General features: G+C 38.2%; 1 protein-coding gene across 1 annotated transcript in view; it reads right to left on the minus strand.

The window, feature by feature from the left end:
- STAG1 (STAG1 cohesin complex component) overlaps positions 1-24,137 on the minus strand; it is a 104,308-nt gene that overhangs the window by 18,237 nt on the left and 61,934 nt on the right. The window contains exons 6-22 of the mRNA XM_081192529.1: positions 18,494-18,570; positions 17,212-17,416; positions 16,109-16,260; positions 14,851-14,924; positions 14,314-14,437; positions 11,474-11,572; positions 10,829-10,908; positions 9,583-9,690; positions 9,240-9,354; positions 8,160-8,277; positions 6,508-6,611; positions 3,468-3,560; positions 3,281-3,370; positions 2,807-3,010; positions 2,142-2,212; positions 1,668-1,755; positions 553-633 (exon numbers count right to left, since the gene is read on the minus strand). Coding sequence (XP_081048655.1) covers positions 553-633; positions 1,668-1,755; positions 2,142-2,212; positions 2,807-3,010; positions 3,281-3,370; positions 3,468-3,560; positions 6,508-6,611; positions 8,160-8,277; positions 9,240-9,354; positions 9,583-9,690; positions 10,829-10,908; positions 11,474-11,572; positions 14,314-14,437; positions 14,851-14,924; positions 16,109-16,260; positions 17,212-17,416; positions 18,494-18,570 — 1,883 coding nt within the window. The remainder of the gene's footprint in view (positions 1-552; positions 634-1,667; positions 1,756-2,141; positions 2,213-2,806; positions 3,011-3,280; positions 3,371-3,467; positions 3,561-6,507; positions 6,612-8,159; positions 8,278-9,239; positions 9,355-9,582; positions 9,691-10,828; positions 10,909-11,473; positions 11,573-14,313; positions 14,438-14,850; positions 14,925-16,108; positions 16,261-17,211; positions 17,417-18,493; positions 18,571-24,137) is intronic.

The following is a 24,137-nucleotide window of genomic DNA, read 5'->3' on the forward strand; positions in this document are numbered from 1 at the left end:
AGAAAATTGCACTGTAATCTTGATTTTTCCATGGTAACTATTCCTGAACTTGATATGCAGAGGGTAGTTATAGTGAGTCTGTGAGGAAGCTGCAAGGCCTTCATATAAGAATCTGAGATTATGATGGATAAATCAAATTGACAAGGCTTAACAATGACTTTTGAAGCACATTCAAGAAGTTAAATCTTGTTCTTCTGTTCCAGCTAAGATAGCAAACTAGCACATGTAAACTTTGCTTCAGCCTAGGATACATTTTCTATCAGTGTCTAGATGAGATGCTAGTCTGAGAAACTCTGCTCTTCTAGCAAAAGCAAGTGCAAATGCATTAATATTTCACTTAATATATAGGGAAAATCCTGGACTCAAATTAATTCCTTTTAAAAATCTCTATCTACCTCACTTATGTTCACAGCTGTATGAGTTGCTACATTGTAGAAATACTAAACAAAACTAACCATGCAATGATACACAGAAGGACACAAAGTGGAGAGCACAGCAGAATCAAATGAGTAACAACACCTTCAGAAAGATTAGAATCCAAATGTTTCTTACTTTTGAAGGAGATCCTTCTGTTATCTTTACCAGCTGCCAGAGAATAGAATAATGGGAACACTGAAGAGCCTGCACCACTATCTGAAACAAAATGGACATAAAATGAAGACAGAAGTACAAAGTTATGCAATTTGGAACATAAATAGTTTTTTGTGGGGAAACAGCAGGTTGTATAATCCACTTTTAAAGTGTTGTTTTTTTATCCCCCCCTCCTATTTTAGTATACTTTAGGGGCCATTTACTTATCTTTGAAGCTAGAAAAGAAAAACTGAGACTTTCACAGTAGTTTAAAACAATGATCAAGTTTTAGGCAGTACAGAAACATATACTGAGTATTCTGACTTCTGGTTTCAGCCAGGTGATTCCCAAACTAGAAATGCTTTAGTTTGATAATATGAACATTGCTATGATTACTAGAGCACAACATAAACGTCACCACAAGTGACCTCAAGGAGGCATCACAGAATTACAAGAAAGCATTAGGTGGCTGGAGAAACATTTAATTGTGAAGTATTGACAAATTCTTTATTACAGATAAAGACAACCCTGCCTATCGCTATATCAGCAGTGCAAAATATAAATCATAATGAGTCAGGCTCTCTTCTAAGAATGCAAAGTTAAAACTTGCTACAGTCAGGGAAGACACATTCCATGTTGGAGCCTTGTCTACAAAAATTAATCATTTTATATGCTTGTGGATTCCTTTTGAAGTACTGTGTAACTTAGAATTCTTTAAATTACATTTCTGCAAAAAAGCACCGTATTTTTCGCTCTATAAGACGCACCAGACCACAAGACGCACCTAGTTTTTGGAGGAGGAAAACAAGAAAAAAAATATTCTGAATCTCAGAAGCCAGAACAGCAAGAGGGATCGTTGCGCAGGGAAAGCAGCGATCCCTCTTGCTGTTCTGACTTCTGGGATAGCTGCGCAGCCTGTATTCGCTCCATAAGACGCACACACATTTCCCCTTACTTTTTAGGAGGGAAAAAGTGAGTCTTATAGAGCAAAAAATATGGTAGATTGTATTTCTCAATTAATCTTATTCTTGCACTTATTTTTAGAAGGGGGAATTTAAGTTCCTTAGTAGAAACTAAACACACATTGCCATTATTACCTGTTCTGGCATAGCTCCATGTTCAATTCCAGTCCTCAGTAACCTGTAGCAGTTACTAAATAAATCCCATTTTGTAAGATCGTGAGCACTGAAAGTAGTAGTAAAAATAAAATAAAACATATCAATATACCAAATAAAAACATAACAAAAAATTTTCTGTTACAATAAAATCATTGCTATGATTAGGTGGATTAGTAACTCAACTGTGCATCATCTCTTAAAGCAAGGATTTGATTCAGAATGGGTATGTTTCAGAACCATCTTGCTCAGTGGCACTGAACATTTCATCAAGTATTTCCAACATATGTGCTTAAGTTCTACACTTGACTTGAAACCTTCCAATTTCTTTAGCACTTTTCAGCCTTTGTTCTACATATCACTTTTTCATATCTTCTCTAATGTTGTGCATCACGTGTAACTTGGCTATGTAACTACATCAATTGATTTGGCTAACAACATGTCAAAGGCACATACTTGTGGAAAGACGTTAACCTCTTTAAAGTGGAGAGAACGTTGTATATGTCATCATCATCAGCTTCTTCTCCCTGGAAACAGAACATACTGGATCAAGGACTGAACACTTTATACTGTGCTTAATTTACAGTGGTACAGTGTTAAGAGGTTAAATCCATACATGTATAGCCTACCTACAATTAGTGATGGCAAGTAAGATTAGAATTGAGATCCTGTGTATTTTGGAAACTAAATTTTCCTGTTCTAAACGCCTGAATCCATTGCAAACTGAGCCAAAACTCGTTCAAAACTTCAGGCTTTGAACTTCAGTTCAAAACTTCATTAGGAAACATGCCAAGCACAAAAGCTGCCCATTCCCTTCCCCATTCAAACTCACTGCTACAGTTGGCAGACCTCACTGTGAACTCCCAGGAGATGTTCACCTCTGCCATGGCTGCATCTCAGGTACAAGGATTCATGAGTGATACAATTCCCATAAGACTTTATATCACAGAAGGGCAGTGATATAAAAGTTAAATGCTTTGGACTAAATATGTTCATGTTTTTTTTCACCCACCTCTGTGTCTGGACCCTTTGCTTTTTACACCCCTAATACTTAACTTAGTTCTCATTTGGTTTTCTGGGATACAAACAAAAAATACATAATTAAGAGATTTCAAATGCACCTCGTTTAGCAAATCCTCTACAGAATGGTTGAATCGGTCCACAAACTCATCAATGAGCTGGCTGTGAGCTATGTCAACTCTGTTCTGAATGGTATATTCTTCACTGCACAGAATGCTGTATGTTTTGCTGCAGGCTTCAAGAACATCTGATTCCACATGCTTTTCTACAACGAATTTAATCTGTTTCAACAAGGCATCCAAATGCTGTGGGAGAGAGAGAGGAAATCTGGTCATTTATTATAGTATTATAAATTCTTATATGTTAGTTAAACATGAAAGTATCACAAGACAACAACAATTAATTACTTGTGCCCCGCCTGGGTTGTCTTAACCACTCTGGGCAGCTTCCAACAGAATATATCATACATTAAAAGCAACATTAGACAGCTTATCTAACACAAACACTTCAATACAAATCAGTGATATTCAGGCACCTGAAAGTTAAACAGAATAGCTATTTGGATATACTATTACCTTTTCCATTCTTCCTGTACTGTAAATTTCCAAGTCAAAAAACTGAGGGATTTGAAGAAGGTTTGCTACCTTTTCAGCATCAGCAGAATACTGGTAACAGAGAGAAGTAAAAAGGGGAAATAAATACCCAGGTGACAAAAAGCAATTATGCAACTAGCATTAGGAAATAACACTTTAGCGAATATACCTTTGACAGTAGCATGGGAAGTGCAATAATGAAGTGTTCTGTTAGTTTGTTTCGATCATCTATCTGAGTTTTTCTTTCTTTTGCTGTTAAAACCTATAAAAATTAGAAGTATATTACAAAACAAAGTACAATTCTCGGCTGCAACATTTCAAAGTCATTTTAAAAAGGCATCAGTGGAACTTTTTCAATTAGTATCTTTTAATCTAAGTGGCACAAAATGCACCTACTGACCAGGGAAGGTACTATATTAGTGAGACACCATCTAAATTGTTAAAAAATCTTTTAAGTTATTAAAACGGCATTAAAGCTGACTCCACTGTAATAATGCCAGGTCAACTACAGCAGTGTAAATTATTACAGCAACACTTGTCAGTGTAACTTGTAAGTGCACCTTTCAGTTTCTTGTTTTGAAGACTATACTAGCTTAAGAATACACACACACACACACACACACACACACACACAGAGAGAGAGAGAGAGAGAGAGAGAGAGAGAGAAAGTTTAGCAACCAATGTCATATTGGCTTGGTTTGAACAGAATGCTAAGCCATGGTTTCTTAACCCATGGCTTGTTTGATCAGTAGCTTAACTAAGTTTTGTTAACTTCTAACAAACCATTAAATGAAGCTATGCTTTGGCCAGGCATTACAAGATAACATGGTACCACAGATCTATTGTGGCCAATGCTGATGATTCTCCCACAAATACTCAAAATGGTGACTTTGCTCTAATACGTGGGGTGTGCCAAACTCTGGGCACTACAAGTCACCAATAGCAGATTTCCTTGCACCCAGCTGGGTAGATCAAAACACTCTCCCTCGTCAACCAGTGATCAGCAATGGACAAAAAAGAGGACAAAAAAACAAGCATGGAGGCATACACAAGAGAAGTAGATAGGGAGATGGAGGGTAAATTCTGAGGGGAAACAACTGAAGGAAAAAACACTGAAGACCCTGAGAAAGCAGTCCGAATGACAGAAGTAAAGGTGGGAAGAGGAGGCAAAAGGTCACTAAACTCATAAATGGACACAAAGCAAACACTAGAAAAGCTACAAATGAGAAGAATATTTTTCAGAGAAAAATGACCCAACCATCACAAGCAGGGTCAGTCTTCAGAGGACCCTGACTGATCCTTCCAGCAGGAGGCATCTTCCCTAACCATGGCTTGACTGCACCATTCAAGTCACCTGCCAATCTACAAAGCTGAGAGGCAAAATTGGCTGGAAAATGAAATGAATCCCAAAACTAAGCTGTTGGTGGCACTTTTCTGGAAGACCTTATTCCTCACTCTGCCTGGCCACAGGATCTTTTCCACCTTTCACACCCTTCACAAGCCCTCCCTTGCAAAGCAGACAGCTTTGTTTCACAGCTGCTGCACTGCATGGCAAAGCGACTGCAGTATACTCTGTCAAGTTAACATCTATAATATCAATAAGGGGATGAGTAGGAAAGTAACAAAGTACAGCGGAGAGATGCACAGCAACAGTCAAAGAGGTGGGAAATAATAAGATTTTGGGATGAACCAATACTGTCATAGCTAACACGTTTAAAATGGCTAAGATTTTAAAAAATCACACTTCTGATGGTAACACCATGAAATCCCATGAAGCTAAAAAGCAGCTCCATCAAAGCATGACAAAAAAGCCTGTTGCTAGCTGTTTGTTACTTCAGAGTAATTAGCACCTTCTAGTCAATAACATGGCAAACCATTCATGTGGTGCCTTGAAGTCTCATTATTTTTGTGCCAACCCTACTCCCCTTGCCTAACCCTGTTGACTTAATGTTAGTACATGTTAAATTGAATTATTTTTAAGGCAGTAATTTAGTGTTAGAGGTTCAGAGATTTTTTTTAAGTCAGCATTCAAGAGCACTCTTACATATCAAAGGTAGCTCTTGTAAGCATGGCCCAATATGATGAAGAGACCCAGAATATCCAGTCCCTTGTACCCTTTGATTTCTAGCAGACAGCCTCACAGAGGTTAAGAGCAAAATTTTAAATATGTCATCTTTCTGAGATGTGCCAGCAGTGCTACCACCCACAATGCGACCCAATGCAGGGAGAAAATGAATGCCTTGAAAAAAATCTCAAGGAAATCGTCACTCACAACAAATGCTTGAGAGTGCAACCCAAAATTATGTCTTTATCCAATAAGCTGGGATCTATTATTCTAGACCAGAGGAATGCAACTCTGACCTACACAATTCAGAGTATTCCTGACCAGCATCAAAGGATTCTCCCCCAGAAAAACTGCAAAGTGAGCTTCACAAGATGCCATAACATTTAATGGAGCAGTCTGCCCTCCAGTCAAGGGGGACACCCCATGTCCCAGTCTATTCCACAGCAGGTAGGCTTAGGAACTCGAGGACAACAGATAGTCTGTGGTGAGTTGTAGACTAAGTTGAAACCACTAAAAAACAGGGTTGCTGAGACTCCTTATGAGCTGGACAAACATGATGTTTCTACATAGCACAAACATTACATTGTTTCCAGTATTAGGGAGGACAGTGAACGCATATCAGAAACCATGACAGAGGACACGAGAGATTCTGCTGTTGGCATTGAAAGACATAAGCTACAGAAACCTGTTTTAAATCAAAAAGAAACTACCATACTGGAGTGCATTGGTGCTGCAATGCATAGCTGACCACTTACACTCCTGCACCAACAAATATATTGGCCTATGGGTTACATGGTGCAGCAGTATGTGCAAGACCTCTGTCAATGCAACCATCTCTACTGCTGCCACCAGCAAATCCCCCAGGATTCTCCTGTCATTAATCTCCCTGGGAATTCTGAAGAGAAACAATGCCGAATTGTCATTGGTCAATGGAAATCAATCCTAACAACTCGCATGTCACAAGAGCTTCCTTGTAAAAGGACAATGACGTACTATTTTAAGTGTTAATAGTCTTTATTCAAATACTATTTCTCAACACGTGTTTTTGAATTATTGGTTCTCTAATGGGGAGCTACTTGCATGTCGATAAAATAAATATAACTCGGCTGAACAAAAGAACTTAGTGAAAAATAATATAACTTACCCTCTTCCCAGTTCCTCTGCCCACTGGAGGATGTGCTTCTGCAGCTTGTCGAATGGTACATACCATCAGCTCTATAAGTGCACTTTCCTGCCGATCAGACATCGCTAAAGAGATAACAAGAATTTAAAAGTGGGCCGATGAAAAGCAGACAATTTGTCTATGAAAGAATCAACAACCCAGAATCTTTGTTCAACATCGTGAGCATTTTACAACTGATTAGTTCACTCTTTGATGCTTTCCCAATCCATTGGTATTCATCTGAAAGGTGGCTCTCCATTGCCTATAGAAGGTCATTAGGTTGGGAAATGGCTCCACTTAGTAGTTGAAAGCAGTAACAGAACTTGAGGGAAGCAGGCAGCTTCCATAATTCAGTTTATCTACTCACCAAACCTGAAAAGTTCATTTAGGAATGATACACCAATGTCTAAAGAGAAAAAATACCTATATCGCTAAGAAAATATATAGCCAAGAGCAGGCATAGGCAAACTCGGCCCTCCAGATGTTTTGGGACTACAACTTCCATCATCCGTAGCTAACAGGAACAGATGATGGGAATTGTAGTCTCAAAACATCTGGAGGGCAGGGTTTGCCTATGCCTGGCTAAGAGCATAGCTAGCAGTACGTGAAAAATACACAACACTTATCCTAACTGAAAAGTGAATTTTGCAGCCAAAAACTAGAATGAAGTCCTGATGTCCTTCTACAATGGAAAACAGCAATGGAAAACCACCTTTCAGATCAGTACCAATGGAACCTTCTCATTACTGGTGAAGGTTATCTAATTTGGAAGTCCCTAACGTATTTGGTAACAGTGCCCTAACGAAGGTGGGATATATGACTGTGAAAGGAAAACTGCTGAAGAAGGGCACTTTTACCAAATGCTACTTCAACGGAAGAATAGGCATCAATTCTTTAATGCCTAGTGAAAGTACTGGGAGGAGTCCAGGTAACTGCTTTACACACCTCTAAAGGCACCACAATGGCATATGCTGTCCTAGTGGCAGAAGCTATGGTTGAGTGAGTGATTATCTTAACAGGGACTGGAAGAAACTACAATAAATAAGCTAGGGAAATGCAAGCATGGATCCACCTAGATAAGGTGGAATTAAGTCACTTTTTCACCTATCACAAGATGGGAAGAAGGTGGGAGGGCTCAAGGACCCTGCCAAATATTGGTGTCATTCTCTCCCCCCCCCCCCCGTATGACAAGGCAGTGTGCAGCCCTCAGCTTCCATGTCAAATTACTCTTGCAGCCCACTTGGTATGAAAAATTGGACCACCCTGCATTACAGGAAAAACTATGTTTTTATTTATTTTTAACTGCCAACTATGTCTTTTAAGTCATTCCAAGGGATGTGTTTACATTAGAGGGGTAGGATATGATTTGATAAATTGTTATTCTTCTTCTCAAGATCCCAGAAGGCTACAAGCTACTTCACAAAACAAGGTCCTTGCACTTAGTCAGAATTGACAGTACAATTGAAAGCTTAAGTATTTAAAAATAAAGATAAATTTTAACTTTTACTGCAGTAAAAATATAGCAATCTGCTGACTATCGGCAACTGTCAACTTGTGTTCATTTTTCCAGAGCCCCAAAATGGAAGAGAGCAGGTTACGCTATGCTGATTTCATAAAATCAATGTGATACGTACCTTCTTCACCTTGGACAGGTTCTTCCAGCAGCAATTCTGTCATGCATTCCCAGTCTTTTAACAATTCTTGGGAGCTCTCCCATAAACTGTCCACCAAGTAAGCTGCGTGTTCATGCAACTAGAAATAATGAATAATAATTGACCAGAAGGTCTCCCAGACACATATACCAATCAATATCTGTCAGTAGTACTCTATAAGAATGTAAGTGGTGCAATAATTAAGAATATGGACATTATATTCCTACTCTGCTGTAGCTGATGCAACATGGCTGGCGAATAGGGAGTTTGATAGCACTGCTTGTAAAAGCCCTGTGCATGGGTCTTGTGAGGCACTAAGGATGCCTGACTGTTATGAATTAATGTATTAAATTTTTTGCTTCAGTTAATTCGTAGAAATCATGTGGCAGAATGACAGTCATGTATTATGTATTACATTTTCATAAACTGATGTGATTTAAGCAATCTGTGAGAAACACTTTCTGATTGAAGAAAACATTTGCTTCTGTGATAAATTAAACAAAAATTAAATTTAGTGCAATTATGAAGACAAAAAATGAATTAGCCATTCATATATTAGCCATGGTATACTATAAAAGGGACTATGATGTTACTGAAACAGTATATTTCGTTTCAAAATTATTTTTAGTTAGCTGATCAAAAACAGGTAGCTGTGCTGGCTCATTAGAACAAAATAATAGAATACCACCTTTATTAATATATATGTCTAATGCAATGAGTAAGCTTTCAGCTTTCAGTTGCACAGAATTCTACAGGGGCAATGATTTTTTAAAAATTGAAGGAGAAAAAAGTTGTAGTGAGGAACCTGTCTCTTCTGTTGCAAGGGAGAAACAATGCTTGGACTTCTGAGCCACGTATACTAGAATGCTGATAGTGCACATTAAACCATAGTTAAACAATATTCGTAGCTTAACATGAGGTGGGAACAAAGTCAGCATATCTTAGTGCCAGAACTAAATAAGCAAGAGACTCGTAATAGTTTTGGAAATTAACAAGTTTATTAGACACATTTTTTGTAAAGAAAAGACTGCAAAATTTAAGGAATTTAAAGCATAATTTTACCTCGCTTTCAAGAAAGAAAAGAACGAGCATTCTAATAAGATTCCCATTTGGACTGTTCCGTCCTCTCCTTTTGGCTAGTGCTTCTTCTGCTTGAGGGTCATGCCGACTAAACAGTCTAGAAACAGAGGATAGTACTTTTCATATTCTGGCTCAGTTTTACAAATAACATTTTGGGCCACTTTTCTGTTAAAATAAAGTCTTATAGACAAGAACTTTTAAATATAACCTAAAAGCAAGTAGCATAAAAGTAATTTAGTCATTTAAGCACCATGCCTTTAATGGTAGTTCTCTAGATTCTCCTCAATATTTTGCTATTTTCTTCAGACAAATTAGATAGGCTTACTTTTTGTGAAGGAATTCCCCTGCTGCAACTGCAACAGGCCGATGTGCAGAATACACCAAATGATAAACATTCTCACAGTCTTCATTGGACAAAGCTTCTTCACTTCCACTGGAAAAAAACAAAACATACCTCCTGAATCGAACCACTCAGCTACAGCTTTACTATCTGCCTAAAATTACATTTGGAACAGATAATATATGAAAACCTAACTAGGTCTTATTCAAAATTCAACCAAGGTATTTAACATGAATGACATGGGATGCTTAAATACACCATGCAATTTTAAAACCAACAATTATTTTCCATGTAAAAATTAGTTTTATAGAATACACCAGGTGTATGAGTGTCCAGGTGAATCTAGGGAACAGATTTTCTAGGGCTTCAAGGGGCCGCACTGGGAAGGGAATCAGTGAAAGTTAGTTCCTTCGTACATTAGCAGCCTTTGGGACTGCCATTTCAGTTCTCTGGACACAGCCTATTGCCTCAAAGTACTTTTACAGAACAGGTGCTGGCTTTCCTAAGCAGACATGGCTCCCCTGAAGACAGCATTCTTTATACTCAAAGTGATGTAGAATTTAACTGAAAGTAGCTAATTAACTCAGGCGAGTATCCTGCAGGCACTGATTACAAAGGCACTAAACAATCAAGTGCTATAAATACACCAATGCCTTGCAGCTGACGGCACAAATGTTCTCCACTGAGAAGTATTTCATCTGAGAGGACATAACACTGCTATCTGTAGTGACTCTTACAAATGCAAAACATCCCTTAAAATTATCAAGTATATCCATGTATGAACAAGGCCTAAGCTGTAGCCCGAGGAAGGTGCTTTAATTAATTGCTAAGAATCAGAAAAGGAGAGACTTGTACCTGCCGATGTGCAGAAATGATCACAGCAATTAAACTTATTATGCTCCCTAAGCAAGTAATTTTATGTCAAACACAGCATGGAAAACTGATGGAACTGCATCAGGTACACTCTCATTTGTATGATCTCTTTTCACAAACAGGGTGAGCCTGTTGCCTTGAACATTTTGGGCAGAGATACTCAAAGAGCATTTTATGCAATGTAAATAACTAAAATTTGAGGATTACTGTAATACAAAAATAGCTACAGTGGAGCATCAGTGTGTAAAATTTTTATTCTTATTCTTATTATTTAGACAATGCACTACTTTATATCACACAATGCAAGTATAATATATTGTTGGCAAATGGGAATTGTATTTCTTTAAAACATACTTACTGAAGTATTAATGTGACTAATCGAATGGCTTCTACAGCAACATCATATTCCTTATCAAGTGTCATTGATACAATGCGATCCTGAGAAAGATGGAACACACATGAATTCAGAAGAAACAGCTGAAGACATTTAAATAGTCTTAACAGGCAAACTTTTCTGTAAAACATGACAAGCTGTTTCCTCTCAAAACACTGTAGGAACAACATGAAAGCATCCTCAGAAAGCTATATATCAAAAGTATTGCATGCAATGGTGTACCAAAAATTGAACAGAAAAGTCATACATCAGTATATATGAAGTGGATGTTCAGTACGGTGGCTGCTAGGCAATATATAAACCCTACTGGGCCCTGCTAGAGCATGTGGACCATAGCAAATTCCTGTTCATAAGCCAATGAAATTTATTACATTATTTTTTTGGGAGGGGGGAAGTAATAAAGTACCAAGTTTGGACTGTAACACACTATGTCATGTACGCTCCATATGAGATTTTAAACTTTAAAAGGCCAGTTGTTTTATAGTGCTCAAAAATGCTCATCTAAGCAACCAGAACAATTTATACAAATGTAAGCTTCATGATACATTTTGTTTGTACATGACTTTAAAGAAGGTTAAGTTTTGTGCAGTCATAGTAAGTCACACCTACCTTAAATCTATTCGTAAATAGCTCCAATTTGGGGAACAACTCTCTGTTGGTGTACAAACTCTGCAAAGCTTTCAGACACTTCAACCTCACTTCGCCTTGCTAAATAAAAACATATTCAAAAGTATTAAAAGTAATCAAATCCTCAAGAAAATCATGCACCAATGACCTAACCATTCATTTCATATAATACTTACAGAATGAAATTTTTAAACATTAATGATATAGAAAATTGCAAACTTATTTTCTATATTAGTCATCTTTCCACCAAGTACTTGGGATGACTTACAACACTAAAATCACACCTATCCACTAAGATTACAGATTTCATTACAAACAAATTAATTTCCTCCCAGGATAATTGGATTGGCAAAATATATAAATTCCTGCTGCCCTGGAGATTTTATTGAAGTGTGGTGTATAAATCTCTCCAAAAGTAACTATTAAAAGCAATCCAATATTATACACTAACAAGGACTGGAAGGGTAATTCTTTTATTTGGAACTGTGCAGTATCATTTCAACAGCTTGGGTATCACATACCATTCCTAAATCTTGCCTTCCTGAGGTATTGCTTCCCTCAGCAGCACTATTGGCAACGACATCATTATTGCTATGATTACTGCTCTTTAAAAATTGAAATGCCAAGTTCTCTAACTGAAACAAATATGTACCATCAGGAAAAACTGTTATTATATATTAATTCAAACTCCTACAATATTTTTCTCAGAACAATATTCAAGCTTTTGATTATGGCTGAAATACAGAGAAAGCTTGGCCCCCTCCGTCCACATTTTAAGACAGACTGCGGCAACTGCGGCCATTGAGAAGAATCAGAATGGCAAGTCTGTCAGCTGATACCATGCCGACGACAGCCATAGCCATCATTTTAATATAAGGGGTAAATGTAAAGCGGGCAGCAGCAATTACAGCAACAGTGCAACTTAGTTCCAGATATTTTCATACAACACAGGCGGAGAAACAGTTAACTTTGGATACAGCTGCTGAGTAACCACAGAAATAATAATAATAAATAATAAAAAAATTTTATTTATATCCTGCCCTCCCCAGCTGAAGCCAGGCTCAGAGCGGCTAACAACAGTAAAATGATACAACATTCTAAAATCATATCATTATAAATCAGTTCAAATCAAATTAATGGTAACCAATGGGCTAGAGTTCTGTGAGGATTGCCAAAGGAGGAGGTCAGGCTGTGCCCTGGCCAAAGGCCTGGTGGAACAGCTGTCTTGCAGGCCCTGCGGAAAGATGTCAAGTCCTGCAGGGCCCTAGTCTCTTGTGACAGAGCGTTCCACCAGATCGGGGCCACAGCCAAAAAAGCCCTGGCTCTGGTTGAGGCCAGCCTAACCTCTCTGTGGCCTGGGACCTCCAAGATGTTTTTGTTTGAAGACCGTAAGGTCCTCCGTGGGACATACCAGGAGAGGTGGTCCCGTAGGTACGAGGGACCTAGGCCGTATAGGGCTTTAAAGCTTAAAACCAGCACCTTAAACCTGATCCTGTACTCCACCGGGAGCCAGTGCAGCTGGTATAGCACTGGGTGAATGTGATCCCGCAGCGAGGACCCCGTAAGGATTCTCGCCGCGGCATTCTGCACCCGCTGGAGTTTCTGGGTCAGTCTCAAGGGCAGCCCCACATAGAGCGAGTTACAATAATCCAGTCTGGAGGTGACCATCGCATGGATCACAGTGGCTAGGTCAGGGCAAGAGAGGTAAGGAGCCAACTGCTTCTTTACTGCTTCCAGATTAAAGGGGATCAACAGGGGGCTGCTGGAAGATCTACACCTTAAATAACAGACCACCAGTACCAACTGTTTGAATTATCCTGCTACAAGCAGCTCAGGGCATGGGTGCTTGAGCACTGTAAGGAAGGCGGTATGACTAATCAACCTGGTATTCAAAACTTCATTCCATCACCACACAACTCCCAATTTACATAGAGGTTACATTCCAAGGTACTGCACATTTATGAGAAATGACGTGTATTTGAAACACCATTGAAAAAGCCTGCAAACACCTGTTCTGCCCCCGCCCCTCTTTGTGACATTTTTTAGTCACTTCCAGGTTCAGTGCAATGCATGTGTGTGTGGTCATGCACATATCTGACATGCCTAAAGTGGTTGCTGCCTGTAATCTAGTTTCAAACATGGATCAACATCCTCAGGTTGTCAGAACATGATTATTAGCTAACAGGATAATGTTGCTGGCCAATAATGCAGACAGAATATGCATGTTGGCAAGAGCCTCAGTTTAATTTTTCAGAAGCACTGCCAGTTTTGGAGGGGATTGCTGCTATAATACCAGATATAAAGAACTGTGCTAATGAACTGCAGGCTATAAACCAAGACAACACATAATGTCTTCAATCTGCCACTACTGATTTTTCTTTAACAGGTTAATACTTAACAACTTCCATTTCTTCCCAGTCGTGAAAACTGATCCATATAAGTTAGTAGAACCAGTCATAAGGGGAAAAATTGAACTAGCCTAAATTAGAACATAAATGCCAGCACTATCGCTACATTTCTTTCTGACAATTATGAAGATTCCACATAAATATATGTATTTCATTTTAAGAAGCTTCTTTCATGATGACCATAACAAGGATTCACAGCTTTTCAAGAGATGAGGAAAAGTAATATGAAGAAAGACACTTATGAATAATGTTATATATAAATAAATCAGGAAAACCAGGTACAATTGAATATAATTTAACAATATCGCTAGAAAGAAATATGAAGAATGCAGAATTTTCTTTTGCATTTAAACAAGCACAGCACATGAAAAGAGCATGCTTCTGGAGATCTATGTTAATGCATGTAAAACTTACTCTGTCATGAAGCGTCCAACCAACATATTTTAAATAACTATCATTCAGGAAGGCATCACTGTACATTTTCATCCATACTCCGATTTCTTCAATACAAACAGCTCTAATCTCAGCAATAGCATCACTGTGAAAAAGGCAAGAAAATAATTTGTCTTCCTGCTTCTTCTGTGTGTGTGTGTACATATATATAGAGAGAGCAATTTTTCATCATTTTGCACAATGTTAACCCTCTCTAATCTCACAATTTTGCCCCTCAAATCACTCAGCCCTTTAACCCTTGCTGCTCTTCATGCTGAAAACTGTCTCCCCTAAGACTTCAATAATGCCATTTCTTATTTTTCAAAATGTAACTTTTCCATGAAGCCTTTGGCCTGATCCCTTAGTCTCCATATTCCATTATAACTAAGCATGTGTGTGCATAACTGAAATTATATTCTTCTTTTTTTACTGTAGAATGCATTCATAAATTTTAAGCAAAAATGGAAACTTAACATTTTTTACTACTACCTACATCTAAAATGCACTTGCTCCACTTACCGATATCTATGGACAAATATACCCTTGAAAATAGAATTCATCATATTTTCAATTTCATCCTGATTTTCTTGCAGCTGAAATGCAAGTTAAGGTTACCTATTAATTTCAGATTAATAACATAATCATTTCCAATAGAAAATCGGTTCCTAGATTTATTCTTTTTCTGAATATCTGAACCGGGGACCCCCATGTCTAATGAAACCTGTAAATCATGGGCCTAATTTAAATAACATCTGGCCTGAAGCACATGGTAGATCATATTCATGACTTTGTCTTCTATTCCGGGTAAGAGGAGGATGATTTGTGAGTGGGGAAAATCAGGTGGCTCCTCTGTTATGTTCAAATCACTACATGCTTAAGGTTATGGTAGAAGCAGTATCTATGCTCTGCAGATATGGGAGGACCTATTAAATTACCGGTAGTTTATCATAGTAGACATTTGAATCTGGTTTCCCATTATTTTCCTGGAGACTTTCCTGTTGAACTGGATCAGTGCTCCTATTGATATCATAGTTGATCTCTTGAACACTGATATGACCCAAGCTATACATCAGGAATGAGGAACCTCCAGTTCACGGGCCAGTCTCCCCATAACCATGCCCACCTGCTGACATCACTAGTGACATCAGTTGTTGGGTGAGAGTACAGGGTTAACTTACACATTGGCTGTGCACCTGCACAGCCAAGGCAGCAGGATCTAATTTCTGCTCATCAGCTGAGTGAAGGTTAAATCCTGCTCAGTTCAAACAAGAGCTGCAAGGGCTGTCTGAAAGCTCCCTGCTTCTTTCGTGCTGGTAGTCTTGTGTCTGCTCCTTAAGTTATCTTGTTTGCTCCCTTGAGAGGACTAGGTCAGCCTAGCAGCAGAGCAGGGAGCATGTGAGTGTAATTTCTATTTCTTGTCCACGGCATTAAAAAATGAACTGTTCCCACTCAGTACTAATTGGTGAGCTGATTAAAAAACCATTTGTTCTGTTACTATTCAATAGTTCATTCAAGCGTTCTGCCAAATGAACAGGATGTATGGAAAAAATAATTTGGTGTTCCATGCTGATAACTTACATGCACTGCTCAAATGAATTCTTGATACACAATGCAAATGTGTCAGATACTTCCTCACAAGTCCAACCCATTGCAATGATTTTTCTCCTTTCTGTGCATGGAATCCTTTTCAGAGGATTTTAATATAAATAAAACGTCTTCAACTAGCTTTCTGGGAAACGTACTACACAAGGAGAACAGTGTTGGTCTATTGACGTACCTCTTTTCGTTTCTGAAGGAGAAGCTCCAGTCTTTCATTGGCTCTTTTACCAATCATTTTGTTTCTCTCAGCTTCATACTGCCTCTGTGTATTATCCTGATGAATACTCAGGTTTAAGGCAACATTCACAAGAGCAGTCATAAGCTTCATAGCTAGAAATAATGTGCAATAAAAAGGGCAGCTATTTTAGTCCCTGAAACCAGATGGAAATTGCTTGTCTTTGCTTGGTTTCCATGCTTAAAATAACATAATTTTTCAAAAATAAAAACCAAGACTACCATATATAGCTTCTTCCAGTCTCCACTCAAAGACATATATATATATATATATGTCTTTTCATAGACAATAGCAGACCTGTTTTACATTTTAGACAAATAGCTCCTAAATTTCAAAATCTATGGCTGAATTAATTGCTGGTGGTTAGAAGGAAGAAAAAGGTATGCACTCTGAGCCCGTGTGCTCCATCCCCCCTTTCCTTCATGTGGAAAAAGAGTCTAGAAATGCATACTTTACTTAGTGACAAACCATAGCTTGAGGATGCAACCAAACATGTTAAACTGGTTTGCTCAAACCATTTGGGATCCTGGTTTGTGGGTAATGGCAAACTACGGTTTACTGATAAAGAAACAGAATCTTCTAATCTGCCTCTGCCTGAAGAGTAAGTAATGGGTGTGGGATTCTGAGGCATATGCCCCCAAAACACTCTTTGTCATTACATTCAAATTCCACCTCAATCTCCAAGTGGTAGTAAACTGTCCAGTAAAGCAAAGGACCTGTAAGTGAATACATAGTAGAAATGGGGCAATGTCTGGTCATAGAACAAGTTTTTCTCCCACCTCAGTGTTGTCCCTGCCATTTCCTTTCTCCCATAGTCACTGAAGAAAGTCAGTGGCTCAAACTAAATGTAGAAAACAGTTGCTAATAAATGACCAGCTCATACTGTCTTCATTATGTTTACAGTCTTTTATTATTTATTTAAAGTGCTTATATCTGCCTTTCATCTCTGCGCTCCCAAACAAAACATAATTAGCTTCATATACATAAAATGATAAGTTAGCTTCTTATGCATAGGAGTATTATACTTTCCTTTAAGATGTACCTACCAGCAAGTGTACTGGTATGCCTAAAAGCTCGGACCTGCGAATCTGACAAACCAGTCAGAAGTGAGATCACGGTGTCCATCATATATTCATCATAAATGATGCTGTACTGACATTGTCGTATTAGAACTCCTATGAATTCACAAAAATTTGATCGAAATTTTTTCCACTGTGGCCCAGGCATCGTAAGTGGGTAATCACCACTGTCCTGAAGGAAGACAAAATGCACATACTATATTTAACACAAGTTTAGATTTCAGAAGTTTCATATTTTACATACAACTACTACACTGAGAGAATGCTATGTGTAAGAAACCTATTTTAAGGGGAAAGAGCACATTTCACTCACATTGTATCAAGACAAAAGCAAAGGTTTCTGGATTAGAAAACTTTCAACAGGGAGGATGCTTGAGACAAAATTAGAATTAGAATAAGTTGGCTCTTCCTGTCATTGGCTCTGACTCCACCTACTGCTGGTCTCCCTGCCTTCTGCTCTATCAGTCCCAATGGGCACCAGTCACAACTTGGGTGCTCTTTGATCCACCATTATCATTAGAGGCTCGAGTAGTGATAGTGGCAGAAAGTACCTTTTACTAAGGCTGGTATCCCAGCTGCAATCCTATTTTGAAATGGATAACCTGACTGCAGTGATCCATGCTCTGGCAATCTCCATTTTTTAGTTCCTGCAATACATTGTGTGTGTGGGGGGGGTGCCTTTGAAGATGATCTAGCAACTTCAGCTGATGCAAAATCTAGCAAGAATGTTAATTGGGACACAGTGTTATGAACACTTCACACTGACCTATTTTACCTGCATTGGTTTCCAATTTATTTTTGCACCCAATTCAACGTTCTGGTTTGGGTCTATGAAGCTCTACAAGGTTTGGAACCTCAATACTTAACAGAATGCCTCTTCCTGGACAATACCTGTGCCTGAAATCATCTACAGAAAACGCTCTCTGTGTGCCCTCTTAATCTGTATCTTGGAGGATAGACACAACAGAAGCCATTTAATAACAGAATAAAACTCTGTGTTCATAGTAGTGCTAGGGAGATTGCTCCATCAGCGAAATCATTTCTGCTTGTCTCCCCTTTCCTTCACCTGCATACTGCTCTGGGTGTGTGTGTCTTCTAACCATCACCACCCGGCGATTGGGGGGGGGGGTGTAGGGGAAGGAGAACAACATTGTGTCAGCAGGACTTGTTGAATCCGGTCCTATCCTGGAGAACTCTTAGCAGACTTTTACCTACAGCTCAAAATATTTCGGAATGTTTAATACTATACCTCATCAAATTCTTCTGTCATTTTCCTGATTATTTCTGCATTCTGCATGTTCCTAAACATCTCAATCCTTACAGTGCCTGTAATAAAATGAATAAGCATAACATACATATTTAACTCTACTTAAGAGTTTTTCCTATATTGCATATCTTGATATTCTGAACTACCTATTAAAGAACATTATGGCAAATGAGGAGCCACATCAAATCCCATTGTACTGATTATGTCTGGTAGCCAGCAATAAAACTTGAGTATAATAGGAAATATAAGTGCAGCCTTTCACCAGTGAAACAGTAAGAGAGGACTTGCGTCTGTTTCTGAGGATTGGCTGTTCCTCTTCTCTACTAAGAATACTGAAGCTTATGAAACAGCCTGATTATACTAGACTACTTTAATGTGCTCTATGTGGGCCTGCCTTTAAAGAAGCTTTGGCTGGTACTTGGCCGCCATAAGCCTAGATGCTTATTGGGGCCGAGAAGCCAGAGCATATAATATCTATATTGTACCAGCTACATTAGTTACCTGTTGGTTTTGAGGCCCAATTTAAAGTGCTAGTGCGGACTTCTAACATTCTAAATAGCTTGAGAGCAAGTCATGCTAAGGACTATCTGCATCCATATAAGCTTGCCCTTAATACTGCCTCCAGATACCCTGATTAAGGGCCTGTCATCAGGATGGTTTTAAACCAGCCTTAAAGGCCTCCTTATTTAAAGCTGCTTTTAAACTAATATTTGATTACTCTGAATCTGTTTTAAACTGCTGTAGTTCTAATGTGCTATTTGAAGCTGCTTGATTTAAAAAGTTGATGTTTTAATGTTTAAGAACATAAGAAAAGCCCTGTTAGATTAGGCCAAACCTAATGCTTTTACAGTGGCCAACCACATGGCTATGGGAAGTCCTCAAGCAAGACCTGGATGCAAAAGTACTCTCCCCATTTGTGATTCCAGCAACTGGTATTGAGAAGCAGCCTTCCTCCAATAGTGAAAACAGAACATATCCCTCATTGCTATGGTCCACTGATAACCTTATCCTCCATGAATTTGCCTAGTCCTCTTTTAAGTTCAAGTTGGTGGCCATCACTGTATCCTGTGGGAGCATATTTCAAAGGTGCATCGTGTCATTAATCTTCCAACATTCAGCTTCATTGGATGCCCCCACATTCCAGTATGAGAAAAGCTTCTTCCTATCTACTTTCTTCAAACCATGCATAATCTTAACACCTCTATCATATCCTCCCTTAGTTGCCTTTTTTCCTAAACTAAAAAGCCTCAAATCTTGTAGCCTTTCCTCATAGGAGAACTGCTCCAAACCCTTGACAATTTTGATGGCCTTCTCTGAACACTTTCCAGCTCTACCATAGCCTTTTTGATGTGAGGCAATGAGAAAGGTGCACAATATTCCAAGTGTTGTCTCACCATAATTTGTATAATGGCATTATGATATTGGCAGTTTTATTTTCAATTCCTATCCTGTTTAATAATGATTTGTGAATGGAATGGAATGAAAATAATAATTAGCCCCAACGTGGAATTCACCTTTTTCACAGCTCAGCACACTGGGTTGGAATCTTCATTGAGGTATCCACTACAGTCCCACAGCCTCGTTCCTAGTCAATCACCACTAGTTTAGACTTCATTGGCATATATGTGAAATGCCCCATGTACATCCCCTCAATTTGCACACAGGGAACTGCATTTACCACTTTACTGCCCATTCACCCAGTTTGGAGTTCCTCGCAATCACTTTTTGTATCACCTTGAACAATTTGGTGTCATTGGGCAACCTTACTGCTCACTCCTAATTCTCTATCATTAATGAATAAGTTAACAAGAGCAAGTCTGAATACTGATACTTGGAGGACTCATCTCTACATCTGGGTATAGGGCAGTATATGAAATATAATAATAATAATAATAATAATAATAATAATAATAATAATAATAATCACTCTGCTTCATGTGCCTTAACCAATTACTGATCACAAGAGAACAGCCTCTCTTTTCCCATGACTAGTGAGCTTACTCATGAGTCATTGGTGAGGGACTTTATCAGAAGTTTTTTTGAAATGTGACTGGATCACCTCTATCAATATATATGCTTGTTGACCCTCTCAAAAAACCTTAGGGCTTATCCTTGCAGAAGTCATGCTGGTTCTGCTTCTGCAAGACTCAATCTTCTACATGCTTGATAATTCTATCTTTAACAATGTTTGCTACTAGTTTTTACTAGAATAGACATTAAGCAAATTGACCTGTAATTTTCCAAATCTCTCCTGCATTTCTTTTCTTTTTTAAAAAAAGATGTTTCATTGGCTATTTTCCAGTCCTCAATTATAGAAGCAATCTTAGAGATGTTACTTATTTTTGTTAGGTCAGCAATTTCACACTGGGGTTCTTTGAGAAGTCTTGGATGGATGCCCAGAGATTTGTCAGTTTTTAATTTGTCAGTAAGTCCTAGAACTGGCACCACTTTGGTTCCATAGACAGAGCACATGAATCTGATAATCTCCTGAGAAAATACGCACTCAGGAACATATTAATTAAAATAAACTCAGGGGGAATTGAACTTAACTCCTTAAAATCTTAGGGAGCTGCCTTAGCAGCACATTAAAGGGCCAGAGAGAAAAGCAGTTTACAATGGAAGGCATATTCAATAATGTATCTCTCTTGACCCTGGAAGCTGAAACCCTAGAAGCTGGTCATGGAGTATCATCCCAGGCAGTGGATGACAATCATGATGACAGAAAGTTTAGTATCAAGGTTTTTGAAGTTACATGTGTAGAAAAATATACCCAAGTGATGTTCCAGTACAAATGTCTGTCAAAATGCACTAATTTAGCTTCTACAGATAGAAAAGAGCCAACCAGATTTCTACAGCATCAAAATCTGCCATAATATAAAGAAAGGAAATGGTCAAGTAACAATCACAAGGCATTTTCTTCATGCAAGCAGTCCCAAACTTTCCCCAGTATGTGCTTATTTGGACAAACATTAAACTTCTTAACTGGAAGAACCTGGAAGTGGATGCTAGCACTGCTCAAGTCACAGTCCTAATTAGAATAAATGGGGGGGGGGGGAGAACTTTATTTGAACAGAAAGAAGTGCACACAAAAGCAAAATGAGCAACTATAAATGCTGAAATTTCTTGATAGGCTCTCACATTTTGTCTGCTTAGAGTTTAATCTTAATGATGAAGCCATGGATGAATGGAGAAATCTAGAGACATTCTGAGCTGGTAGAGATAAAGGACTCTGTGTACATCTTGGAGTGAATTTAGGGGGGAAACCTACCAAACCTCTGGCGCTTTTCTTGGAAAAAGAAAAAGATTGGAAGAAGTGTAAATGAAAGGGAAATTTTAAAAAAAAATCTGGATGGAAAACCACAGCAAATACAGCAGGAAATGGGAATGGAAGATATGGCACTGGGTGCCAATGAATATAAAGTAAGAAAAGAATTATGAAATAAAGATGGAAGGACTTATTATTGTTTAATATGGAGGAATGGTTGTTGAGTATTGAAGACAAAGCTGATATGTTCGATTAGAGAAAAGTTAGATTTATTAATAACAATAAGTAGAGAACCCCTTTTGGACTTTTTGTGTAAAACAGAAAATGAATTAATCTTTAAGACATCTGGGTTGAAAGATTTGAAAATATTGCCTAACAGAAAATAGATCAGTTGGATGTCACTCTAGAGTTAATATTTTGAATCATTTCTTTTATGTAACTGAGAGATGGAAAATTGGAAGTCCTTTTTATTTCCCCCCTTTTTTTCTTTCAGTCTTCCTTTGGTGTTTTCTTTTTCTCTTTGTCTCTGTTTTGGTTTCTGTTTTTATTAGTTTGTTTTATCTTACTGAATTATGAAAAATCTTTAATAAAAAACTTAATAAAAAAATTATCGCCATCATTTTGTGAGGCTTTTTAAATTTGTTTTGCTTTTCTGGTTTGCCTAGTCCTCCATTTACATATTCTCCTTTGACTTGGTGATCACTATTTATAGCCTGGCAATCTGCCCAGCATTCTATATTTACCAGAGAAAGACACTAGGATTTGAATCTCAACTGATATTTGTAAACATTCGGAAGTTCTGGTTACCTTGAAAGAACAGGAATTGTGGAGGATAAATGTGAGGAGAAAACAACTGCAGTTGCATTGCAAGAGTAAAAATACAACTCTAGTCCTGTGGGCGGTGTATAAGAATTAACAGTCATGTTTCTAAAACTAGATTTAAACATTTCAGTCCTATGTCAGCCAAACATGTATAGGGGCTGCACATATCCAGCTAGTTTCTTGCTTATATAGTATTGGCAATCCCAGAGTCCCCTCTGAACAAACAAATTGCATTTTACACTCCCTGGGTTTGAGCCCATCTGGGACAGCAGATTTTGCAGAGGTTTGCAGTAGGGGGCTAGAAGAAGCAGATATCCCTACCCCTTCCTCATGGAAGTTACCTGGGGAGAGAGGAATTCCCTTTCCCCCCTACACCACAACTCACTCCATTCAACAGGAGTTGGAGACTGAATGGGGTGCTAGGGAAGGAGAAACAGCAAAGTCAGTTTCTGCCAATTCCCTTCTGCGGACTTTTCTCTATGTCCAACATGTGCTAGTCTCAAAAACCAATCAGTAATGTATGAACATCACATAGAAAACCACACAGACCAACCACCACAGTGCTTACCCTTAAGCAAAGTGAGTATACTATAATGGGTATAAAATCATGTGACAGCCATCATGTTTTCATATTCTGTTATTAGCTTTATCTGGTTTTAGGTATTTGCTCATGTCTTATTCCACTGGGATTTCTTAATAAAATGTTTTAAAAGTTACCATATTCCATACAAAAATGATTTTGTCTGGGTAAAATGCAGTCTTGCAATGACCTTTCTCTGAACATGAGCTTGGTTATATTAAATTAGCTGTGAGTTAAGTGTCTGGCTTCTAAGAAGTCAAATTTCATGTAATTTTTCTCTTTCCAAGTCTGTATTAGTGCTACATAACTTGGAGAACCATAAAAGTGACTAACTGTCCTAGGTAAAACTGTATTATTTTGTTTTTAAATAATACAGGACAATCATTAATGTTCAAATATTAGTAGCAAGACCGGCTATCAATAATAGAAAAGCAATAATAGGATCAATAATCAAACAATTATTCATTGATTGCTGGTTTGACTTATTTCCAGCAAAGCAAAAGAATTAATTCCAAGTCTTGCAAATACAGGGGTGTCCCTTTACCAGACACTGGAATCAGAAACTATCAGAGAATACTAGCCAAAAGATAATGGCCTAAATTTAAGATTAGTTTATAGAAGGATACATAGATTTAATTATGATTCCCCCCCCCCTTTCATACTGGATCTTATTCAGTATGCTTTCAGTCATATAATTCAACAAAATAGAACAATCCTGGGATAACTGTATTTTCCTTTACTTCTAAGAAGGGGCCAGGCAGTTTAAAACACAAAACGAAAACAACAAGAAGACTTAATAAAGCAGGCAGATTGTTACAGCCCTAGCTTCAACCAGATAATTTTAGCTCAGCTAATATGGCTGAGAATTCTGAAGCTTCTAAATTAAATTGATTTAAATCTACATTGTTCAAAATATAGTATGCCATAAAACCTGGTTTTATTGGCATGTGAAGCAGCAT

The sequence above is a fragment of the Podarcis bocagei genome (genome assembly GCF_964188305.1).
Source record: "Podarcis bocagei genome assembly, chromosome: 4".
Lineage (NCBI taxonomy): Eukaryota > Metazoa > Chordata > Lepidosauria > Squamata > Lacertidae > Podarcis > Podarcis bocagei.